Source organism: Dryobates pubescens, chromosome 31 (genome assembly GCF_014839835.1).
Source record: "Dryobates pubescens isolate bDryPub1 chromosome 31, bDryPub1.pri, whole genome shotgun sequence".
Classification (NCBI taxonomy): Eukaryota; Metazoa; Chordata; class Aves; order Piciformes; family Picidae; genus Dryobates; species Dryobates pubescens.
The window spans coordinates 207,621-218,524 of record NC_071642.1 but is presented as its reverse complement, the minus strand read 5'-3'; the positions used below and the strand labels follow the sequence as shown (position 1 = coordinate 218,524).

At 47.9% G+C, this 10,904-nt stretch overlaps 1 protein-coding gene across 1 annotated transcript in view; it reads left to right on the top strand.

The window, feature by feature from the left end:
• The first annotated feature begins 1,361 nt into the window (after positions 1–1,361).
• Positions 1,362–10,904, top strand: part of CPAMD8 (C3 and PZP like alpha-2-macroglobulin domain containing 8) — a 43,635-nt gene continuing 34,092 nt past the window's right edge. Inside the window, exons 1-12 of the mRNA XM_054175424.1 lie at positions 1,362–1,526; positions 3,821–3,972; positions 5,197–5,219; positions 6,173–6,338; positions 6,486–6,538; positions 6,972–6,989; positions 8,164–8,218; positions 8,335–8,448; positions 8,980–9,064; positions 9,333–9,441; positions 9,905–10,132; positions 10,500–10,670. Coding sequence (XP_054031399.1) covers positions 1,444–1,526; positions 3,821–3,972; positions 5,197–5,219; positions 6,173–6,338; positions 6,486–6,538; positions 6,972–6,989; positions 8,164–8,218; positions 8,335–8,448; positions 8,980–9,064; positions 9,333–9,441; positions 9,905–10,132; positions 10,500–10,670 — 1,257 coding nt within the window. The 5' untranslated portion in view covers positions 1,362–1,443. The remainder of the gene's footprint in view (positions 1,527–3,820; positions 3,973–5,196; positions 5,220–6,172; positions 6,339–6,485; positions 6,539–6,971; positions 6,990–8,163; positions 8,219–8,334; positions 8,449–8,979; positions 9,065–9,332; positions 9,442–9,904; positions 10,133–10,499; positions 10,671–10,904) is intronic.

Sequence of the window (10,904 nt, the reverse complement as noted above, 5' to 3'; positions counted from 1 at the left end):
CAGGGCTGCTGCCTCTGAGGCAAGGCAGTGATAAACACCCATTCTGAGTCAGTGAAGAGGCTAAATAGCAAAGGCTATGCTCCTACCACTTGATCTTTGTGAGTAGTCTCATTGAGCTGAATTTTGCAACTGAGGGGTGGAAAAAGCAAAAGGAAGCACAGCTGAGAGTAGCAGTGCTCACGACATCCCAGAATCCCAGCATGGTGGCGTTGGAAGGCACCTCTGGAATCATTAACTAGTTTCAAAGGAAAGATTCCTTCCTCATGGAAGATTTTCCTTTTGATATTTACTGACTACCAGAAATACCAGGCAACCACAGTCTCCAAAGACCACAACCCATCTGCTAATTATGAAAGTATGTGCAACCCTGGTCTCAAAAGAAAAAGGCTTTGGATATCAATTCAAACTATTTAGTTACTGAAATGGAATTTTCTGTGCCTGCCAAAATGAATCCTATTCGGTGTGATGCAACAGGTGTTGGAATTCCAGCAGCAGCCTGTGAGCCACATCTGGTACTGCTTAGGAGTATAAAGGAAGTTCTGGAAGAGCTGCTCATGTATAAAACTGATTCATCAAGCAGGTCCTTGGCCACCTTCACCCTCCCACCCGTGCTGCCCTCAGATCCTTCTTGCATTTACAGAAAATGGAATTTACTCCTCCTGGCATTTTAGGAATCTCAGTCACTTGTCCACGCCGAAAGTGTGTGGGGCACTGGTGTGGCCCTACTGGTGTCAGTAGGGCGAGGGACTGGCTGTAGTGAATAGATCTCTATTGGTTCTGATTAGACCCAGTCTGCGTCCTGACTGCTTCTACGTTCTCATCACTACTCTGCAGAATAAAGCATTTCCCCCACCCCTTTGAAGCAAACGATGTGCAGTGTTGAAAACAAAAGAGAGGTATCTGTCAAACAAACCCCACATTTTGTGCTGTTACACTAGTGTTTGCTTACTAATATCTAAAGGAAAGGAGTTAGAGCGCGGGCAGGTGGTGTCCGGCGCTGGCTGGGCCGGGCAGGAGGGGAGCCGCTGCCATGGCAGCCGGGCCGGCCAGGCTCGGCTGTCTAGGCTGCAGAGGACAGCGAATGTCGGAGGATGAAGCTGGGATCCCGCCGGGAACTTGCGCCGGGCGGGCAGCGCACCTGGGACCGGGCGGGGGCAGGCAGGGCCCGGGGCCCGGCCCCGGCCCCGGCCCCCTCCCCCGGTGCACGCTGTCGGGAGCGGGCGGGGAGCCACAAACAAAGAGCCGGGGCCGGGGCGAGCGGGCATCGGGGCCAGGAGGGGGCGGCCCGGGGGCGGGGACGCGGCGGGGGCGGCGGCGGCGTCCAGAGGCACCGGGTAGCCGAGCCCGGCGGCGGGGCGGTGGGGGAGCCTCGGGCTGCGCTCGCCGGGAACAAAAGGCTGCTCCTGCCCGAGGAGAGCACCGTGGCCTGGGGCTCTCAGCACCATGTCCCGCAAGGAGCCCGGCTGCGCCTGGGGGGTCCTGCTGACCCTCTGCAGCCTAAGCGCAGCCCAGCCCCGCGACCGGCAGTAAGTACCGGGAGGGTCGCGCACCCTGCGCCGGGAGGGGAACCTCCCCGTGAAGGGTGGCGGGGGTACGGACCAACCGCTCTGCTCGGGGTTCCGGAGGAGGCTGTGCCGTAGAATCACGAGGCTTGGAAAAGACCTCCAAGATCACCCGGTCCAACCGGCAGCTCGCCGCCAGCCGCCAAACAAAGCTTGGGAAGAGTCCCCTCGAGGGCCGGGGGCGAGCGGCGGCGGGTCCACGCGCAGCAGCGCGTTTGCGCTCGCCGGTGCAAAAGTGCATAGCACGGGGGGGAAAAACACAACAAAAGGAAAAATAAAGAAGAAGAAGAAAGCCTCCTTAAAAATACCTACGCCTGGCTCCTCCAGGCAGCGGCTGCAGGGCTTTAATCTGCGAACAATTATTTAAGGAATCCGGGGTGTTGCACAGGGGCTGCTCTTGCGCCCGGATGCTTGAAGGCAACGCTGGCTGCTCTCAGAGAGCATGTGAAGCATTCTTGTGGGGAAGATCATCCAGGGAGAAACGTTTCGCTGCGGGGAAAGTTCTCTGGCTTTTAGAAACTGAATCCGCAGCTCGTTGCAGTGCTTTTATGTGAACTTTGGTTAAGTTTTGCTTTGTTCTTTATCCCAGGCTCATTACAGCCGTCAGTAGCGACATTAACTGAGTGCCACGGAGAACTTATTTTCACTTGCTTACTAGAAAATGTTTTAGATCCTGTCAGGTTTTGGCGTAACCTGACAGAGCTGTTAGTAAAATGTGCGTCAAAGATCCGTCCAGTCACTGTCAAGTTAACTGTTTAATTGCCAACGTAAATATTTACTACTAGTAGTAAATAGCTGTATCGAGGGGATGATGCTTCAGAATCACAGCAGATGAGAGTAATGTGCGTCCATGTGCTTCACATATGGCCCTGGGGTACTGTGCTGATATGACAGTTCGAATCTAATCATTTCATACTGGATGCAGATGGTGCTGTCCCTCTGCAACTAGATCGTCTATGTCTTTCTTAGCAAGAATTTTCAGGCTAAGTAGTAACTTTTTATTGTTATTTATTGTTGTTCTGATGAATTTTGAAACCCGGCAACCCTAAGGTTTTGAATCTGCAAGCACCCCATGCAATTTAACTCAGATGCCACAGAGATCTGATCTTCCTGTGGGGGTAATGGGATCTCCATGGCAATGAGGCTTGCTGAGAGAGAAACGTGGGGTTGGAATTTGATGAAAGGTGACTTGGGGATTGTAAAACACTGTCATCCTCATCTCAGAGTGACAATTAATCGTGAACTAAAGCAATCTGGCTCATGGAACTGTAGAAAGGCATGGGCTGAGAAACCGATGAATTGCCTTGTTCTAAAAAATCCTGTTGGGTACAAAAAAATCCAGCAAGGTGTGTCATGAAGAGCACATGAATATGTTGCTTCCAGCCCAATGCATCAAAGAGCTGAGAGTCTGTAATGCTTTTAGCTGACAAGTTCATGGCACGATGCCATTCAGCGCAGAAATGGTGCAGATTCCGTGCAGAAACACAAGGATTGTGGTGTATATGGGAGGGCGTCTAGGATGGCTTTCAAACTGTGCCTGTCTGCTAAAACAATTCCTTTTTCCCCAAGGTTTTTAAACGTGCAGGATATTTTCTGGGAAAAAAAATAAAAGAGAAAAACCAAAGCCATGTGGTGTCAGAGCTGAGCATTGGAGCTCAGCCTTGCAATTAGAGTTTCTGGGTTGCTTCTGTATCTGTTGGAAGTTTCGATGTGGTACATGGATGTGAGTCTGCCATTTAGAAAATGCCAACTGCCAGCACTGAGAGTTACTTCTTTTTTTTTTTTTTGCATCAAGTTGATCTGTGAAAATGGAGCCATGAAAAATCACCGAGGGGAAAAAATATTAGAAGTATCTAAACGGTTTCAAACCGAAGCATGACCTCCAAAATTCAACTGGAGGGTCAGGTACCTCCTTATTCTTTCCTGAACTTCAGCATTTTTAATGATTAGCTGGTTCTGTATTTAGTTTATTTATATATAATACAAAAATAAATGTGTTAGGTATGCAATAAACATCCACACTGCTGTCTTTATTTAAATACTAGGGGTTTGTAAGACACTTGGGCTCTGTTTCTGTGTGCATTCTGTGTTCTGTAATGCACATTAGATGCAGGCTCACACTGCTGGTGGTTACAAATGTGACCCCACAGGGATGTTACAGAGCAGTCTGTTCTTTTGTTATATGTAAAGTGGCTTACAAGTGAAGATCAGATTTTTGTTGCTGTTCTTAACCATCTGGTTCCAACTTTGCTCCTCAGGGGCTATCTGATTGCAGCACCTTCTGTTTTCCGATCTGGTGTGGAAGAAGCAATAAGTGTCACCATCTTTAACTCTGCCAAGGAGACAATGGTGCAGATTCAGTTGGTGGTCAAAGGAGAAACAGTGTCACAAGGCCACGGAACAGTTCTGGGTAATTTCCTCTCATTCTGAACTCCAGACCTAGTTTGTAAGAGTTGAGCTGCCATCAGAGCTTGTCAGTGTCTCTTTGAGAAATGCTGTAGGTGATAACAGAACTGCAGCCAAACTATTTAATTCACTGACTACTGCTAAATGTTCTCAGTTGATGGTGGTAATGTGGTTCTGATGTGTGTGACCTCAAACATCCTGGGCACTTAGCTTTTGAAACACCAAGACATACATGCCCTAGATAACTGATGCTCAAGGATTTTATAGTGAAAATTTTTCCTTTTGAAACCTGAATGCTTGACCCTGGAGAGCTGTGTAAGGAATAAGATTAAGCTGACTTTAAAGACAAATATAAAATTTACAACCACCTCGTCACTTTCTGCCCTTATATTAAAATGAGCACTGGAAATGCAGTCTCCTGTCTCCGGACTAAGCGGTGCTGTGAGAGGTGCTGGTATTTGTGCAGCTGAAGTCTTTAAAATCCCAGACAGACTACTCTCTGTGCTGTGTGTAAAGACAAAAAGCGTTTTGATTATGTCCAGCTTAATCCTCAATGAATTCACATTGGTGAAAATGGAGTTCAGTGGCACTGTTCTAGGGCTGCCAGTAGTGGTGTAAGCTGTCATCTAGGCAAGCTTCAGGCAGCCAGGTTCCTTAACCCTTCTGTGTGTCAAACCTGGGAGTTGTACAAAGGCTACTTCCTTTCCTACAACAGATTGACTCTGGTTTTATTCTCCCCTTGTCATCTTTGAAACTGGCTGGCAATTGCTGAATGGTTCAAAAGGAGCGATGCTTACACATGTGGACAACACATGGCAAAGAGAGATCTTAGGTGTGGCTGTGTCCAGCCATGAAAATATCTTCTTTGAGTGTTTGAGAATTATTCGAGTCCTCAAAGAGGCCAGGTCCTCTTTACAGCCAGATGATGCCCTGTGCAGAGACCTCAGCCTTGATGGTGCTCTCTAACCACAGGGCACTTTGCAGAGTACCTTGGGCCAAAACTGTAAATAAATGTGAACCTGGTTTATTTTGGAGAGCTCTTCTAGGTGCGACTTACTCACACTGCAGATTGTTTTGCATGATGTAGGACAATGATTTCAGGTGAAATCACAAGGAAGGGGTATTGCATGAGGCACAAGGTCTCCTTGCACTCAGCTGCAGAGTCTGAAACATTGGTACCTCAGCTGGAGAAGAATAACTCTTTCTCTCTCTCTCTCTCTCATTGTAGATAAAGGGACAATTAAACTGAAGGTGAGTGTCAGCTGTCTGAAGATGGGACTTGTCTTCAACCACATCAGGCCTTGCTCTCTGAACAGATGTGGCATAAGCACAGGTCACGTCCTGGTGCACGCACTAAGGAGGAAGCAGACTTCAGAAGAGTGGAGAGTGAGAAGAGCAAAGCTTAATCCATCATAGCTCATCTGCCAGGCCCTTACACCACCGAAGCAAAACAATGGCTGCATCTGTGGCTCACTGCTCACCGTCTCTTGTGATTAGTGCACAGGGATGGCAGCACGTGCTGGGAACTGAGTGATGTGGAGCACTGGGGCAGACCACACAAGTCCATTGTGTCTCTGCTGCCCCTCAAAAGCTGTGGGCTCTCACCAGTTTGAGCTGCATTTTAGCCTTTGGCATTGGCAGTATTTTGCCATCAGCACAGTCCATAAAGTGAAGCTTACAGAGGCATCCAGGTGAGCTTCATGCTCAGATGAGGGCCTCCCATTAGCAGATTTCTCTAGTATCAGATTTTTTGTTTGGTAATTTTTGACACTGTTTCTAAAGTCTTCTCTTTCTCTGAGCAACTGGTCGAAAATGTGCACACAGGAATACTTTCGTTTGGGGATTTCTGTGTTTTGGTTTTATCCTGTCTATCAGCAGGGTTGTATCTTCCGTAGTGACGCTGATTTCCCTGTGTAGCCTTCTTCAGTGGAAGCTGCACATGTAGATCAAATATCACATTGCTTGAGTGATAAAGAAAGGGTAGAGGAGAATTTCCTGCTGTGTTTTTAGCACCACTTTGCCTTCTTTGAAGTTCAGACACTGCAAAGGCTGTAGTATGTTCATCATTTTCTTTTTATTGCTAACACAGAGTTACACTGAAATTCAGCAGGTGGCAGCTCTTTGCTCACTTCACTGTCAGTTCTACTCCCCAGCAAGCTCAAAGGCTTTTCCATGTCTTTTTCACCTCACGGTCTGTTTTCTAGGTGCCTCCAGGGCTCCGTGGCCAGGCACATCTCAAAGTCTGGGGCAACCGACACCTAGCAGAGGAAGGGTACATTTTCCACAACTATACTACAGTAACCATTGACAGTAAAGGGTCATCAGTGTTCATCCAGACTGACAAACCCATCTACAAACCCAAGCAGAAAGGTAAAGTGACCTCTGAACTTTCCACATGCTAAGGCTGCCTTTTTTGGGGGGGAGGGGAGGGGGTAGTGCGAAGGGTTGGGGGGGTTCTGAGTTGAGATATTCTGTTCAGCTGAGGTGGCAAAAAAATGTTCTCTTTTCCTTTTTTAGTGTTGATAAACCTCTTTATGGTGGCTTCTGACTTGAGACCAGTCAATGACAGGGTAAAGAAAACTGCTTTCTTTCTCCCTGTAAAATCTGATGGAATACTTGGGAGCCTGCATTTTATTCTGCTGTGTGTTTGTGCAGGAACACCACTGGATTTTGTAACCTCTTCAGACGTGTCTCCTGTTTGCTTCTTGTTATCCACAACTGAGGCCTTTTGCATTTGGTCACCTTACTGCTGAAGGAGACTAAACACTTCTGCAGCTCTAGCAAATACCTTATGACTGTGCCAAAGCAGTTAGAGTGTTTCAGAGACTTACACTCTCTTTAGGTCATGCTCATATCTGCACCAGTTAGATGTGTGAATGAAATGTGGTTCTCAGGCTTGTGGTCAAAGCTTTGTCACTTTGTGCACCATGCCTTACCTGTATGACTTGTCACAAGAAGCAAATAACTTTGTGTCAAAGCTTGCCTTTTATTTTTCCCTTTCAGATTGAAGCCTATGTGGTGGTGAGTATCTGCCAAGCCTCCAGCACACACCCTGCAGAGCTGCAAGGTTCTTGTAGCCTTGGGCAAGCCACTCCCAGCTGTGACCCAGGCAGTCAGCTCTGGCCCTGTGTCTTGCTGATCTTTGTCTTGCTTTGTCATGCGCCAGGGGAAGTTTAGGCTGGAGGTGAGGAGAAAGTTCTTCACTGAGAGAGTCGTTCACCATTGGAATGGGCTGCCCAGGGAGGTGGTGGAGTCACCATCCCTGAAGGTGTTCAAGAGGGGACTGGACGTGGCACTTGGTGCCATGGTTTAGTCATGAGGTCTGTGGTGACAGGTTGGACTCGAAGATCTTTGAGGTCTCTTCCAACCTTGGTGATTCTGTGATTATTATCAACAGAGATACTTGTTTTCTATGTCAGTTTTCCAGCCTGAGAAGGACCGGCTGGACTCACTGGGGCTCATAGCTATGTGGTCCCACTCAGACACAATGCAGACACAATTCTGTCCTTCACATGGTAGGACTGGTAGAGCAGGGCCCCTCTCATCTGCACCCAGACATTATAGTAGTGGACAGTGGAAATTCATGGCAAGGACAGGGTACTCCTGAGTTAGTTGTTTAGGTGGTGTTGGATTGGTGGATGGGTTGGACGCGATGATCTCGAAGGTCTCTTCCAACCTGGTTTATTCTGTGTATTCTTCTGTGGCTAGGAGGCGTTGGTTGGTTTGGGTTTTTTTTTACTTTTTAAACCATGTGTTTTCTTTAGCTGTCAGCAAGCAGAATCCATCCTCTTCTGTTTGCATTCAGTCACACATTAAAGCAGGATTGATTTCATCTGACTCTGTCATCTACAAATTGTCTTGCTAGTTGTACAGCTCCTTCGTGGGTAGAAAGAGTCTGCAGGGGCCAGCTCATCTCATCCAAAGCAGTTGCCTAAGATAGGTGGAAGATCTGCTGTTGGCAGTGCTCACTGGTGTGCACTGGTTATAGAAGCAGTGTCCTTGAGTGGGTGCTGAAGTTTAGAAAGCAAATTCCCTGGTGAAGCCTCTGCAGAGTGTTCTGGGCAGGTGTTAGCCAGGTCTGAGCTGCTAGTGACGTGTCTGCTGCAGACTGAAATTCTTGATTGCAAGCTGAGTTCAGCACAGCAGTGACACTCGTGGTGACTGTGATGTTTGTCATTCCCACACCACCCTGCAGGATCCTCGGGGCTCTCGTATGATAGAGTGGAACAATTTGAAGCCAATTTGTTGTGGTAAGTTTCAGATTTATTTTTTTTTCTCATTGCCTTTGCTCCTGAGCTGTGTTCAGTAAGTCTTGCCAAGGGCTTGGGGTGACACTGAGTTCACAGCCTGTTGTTTCCTGTTTCAGGTATTGTAAATATGACTTTTCCTTTGTCTGACCAGCCAGTGTTTGGGCAGTGGCTCATCTTTGCTGAAATGCAGGGGCACACCTACAACAAATCCTTTGATGTTCAGAAATACGGTGAGTGGTGCCCACATCAGCTCAGCCTGGTACCCACCTGGCAGAACAAGACATTGTGAAATGGTTTTGACTGGAAGACCCCTTTGGAACTTGGAATTAGTTTTTTGCTGCCCTCCTCTTTGGTCTCAAAGTGCCCCTAATGGAAGATGGCTGCTGCCACCCCCAGCACACAGTCTGTGATTCTGTGAAGTGCTTATGGACACTGGCAGCTCAACTCTGCTGCCAGCATGGTGTGGCAGTCAGTAGCAAGTTGTCCTTCCAACTGTGTGTCTGAGCATGGGCTCAAACCCTGGGTCACAGATCCCTCTGAAAAGAAGTCAACATCTCAGGGTGTTTTGCTAAGGCCATCTCTCCAAGAGGGTCTTGGTTTGCTCCTTTTACTTATTCACTCTGCTGAGTGCTGTCCTGTCCAACATTGGCTCCCCTGGCCTTAGCTGATGACAAGCTGAGACCCTCTCAGAGCTGCTGTGCTTCATAGTCTGGACCATATATCACCTTGAGAAGATTCTGTTGTATTTCTTTTCATTGCAGTATTACCCAAGTTTGAGTTGATGATTGACCCCCCTCGCTACATCCGTGACCTTTCACTGTGTGAAAAAGGAACTGTCTATGCCAGGTAGGAACCTGTCCCAAATCCAGTTTCATTGCTAGGGATTGTAGTACAGGACCAGGAGAATGCAGTCCCTGGAGCTTGGATCTCCTCTGCTGCAGCATTTTCATAGGATTTCTGCTCATCATCAGGAGCTTTCCTATGTAAGAGCCTTCATGAAGCACATTCACAAGCTGGGAGAGCTGTGATGTTGTTGTCCCACAGTACCTACCTTGATAGACTGGGGAACACCAAAACCAGCTGGAAGCTATGAGTGATCTTCTTTCCTTTTCAGATACACGTTTGGAAAACCAGTGACAGGGAAGTTAATAGTCAATATGACTATCAATGGTGTAGGGTACTACAGGCATGAAGTGGGACACCCTGTCCTCAAGACCACACAGGTGAGGGAGACCTCTGAGGCAGCTGCCATAAAGTGCCTGATCTGTACCTTTGGATGCTAATACCACAGCTGTTTTTTATCTTGCTGATGGGAGAGCAGAAAATAAGTTAATAACTGTGACAATTTGGCCCAACATAATGAAAATAAAATGTAAAAACATGGAGTATGTTTGTGATTTGGAGGATAAGAATTCCTAGCCAGAGCATTAATCTGGGTTTAGAGCATTGTAGGCTGAGGGAGAACATGAGAATAGGAGACTGGGACAGAACTAGTCCAGAGTCTGGGTAGGGGAGAAAGATGAAAGGTGTTCTCTTGCCTCCTTCCTTCTCCACACTTAGTTCTCTCCTCTCCACATCCTCCCAAAACACAGCTGCCAAGTCAAGTATCTGCACTTCAGATTTGGCTTCTAGATGCTTTTGGATTGTGCACACAAACTTCTGTTTCCATTTCCCACCCCTCTGTAGATCGATGGCTCTGCTGCATTCGATGTCTGTGTCAAAGACATGATGCCAGCTGACGTCCCAGAGCACTTCCGAGGCACTGTCAGCATCTGGGCCACAGTCATCAGCTCTGATGGGAGCAAGCAGCTCACATTTGATGACTCAACACCTGTTCAGAAACAGCTCATTGACATCAAGTATTCCAAGGATACCAGAAAACAATTCAAACCTGGACTGCCTTACAAAGGAAAGGTAAAATGATCAGGAGAGACACTGCCATGTGGCTCATAGAAGATTATACCAAGAAACATTTTTCCCCTGGAGGGTGCTGAGGCACTGGAACAGGCTGCCCAGAGAGGTTGCGGAGGCTCCAAGCCTGGAGGCCAGGTTGGATGTGGCCTTGAGTAACCTGGGCTGGTAGGAGGTGTCCCTGCCGAGGGGGGTTGAACTAAATGATCTTAAAGGTCCCTTCCAACCCAAACTGTTCTATGGTTCTATGACACCGACTTGATCCCAGCATTGCACCCTGTCTTGGTGTAGTTCTCCCACCTGCTGCTTCTGTTGTTGGCTGGAATTGTCTGCAATGTGTAACTTGTTCTATATCTAAAACATTCTGCAGGTGGAAGTCACTTACCCTGATGGGAGTCCAGCTGATGGAGTCACTGTCCGAATTAAAGCTGAGCTCACACCCAAGGACAACGTTTACACAAGTGAACTGGTGTCAAGAGATGGCCTGGTGGAGTTTGAAATCCCCTCCATCCCTACAGCTGCCCAATATGTCTGGCTGGAGGTGGGTGAAAGCTCTTGAGAGGATTAGTGGGCTTTAATGTAACTAATCCTGTCAAACCTGCACTGCATCCACCAGTGCTGCGGACAGAACCGCTGCCTTTCCGCTGCAGTTTCCTGAGCTGAATGCAGCAGACAGTGGCTTTGTTCTCACTGGCAGTGGGACTGATGCTGACCATCATGACAAAGTGCCTGTCCAAATACAGCTTAACACTAGTGTCTGATATCTGGAGGGTGC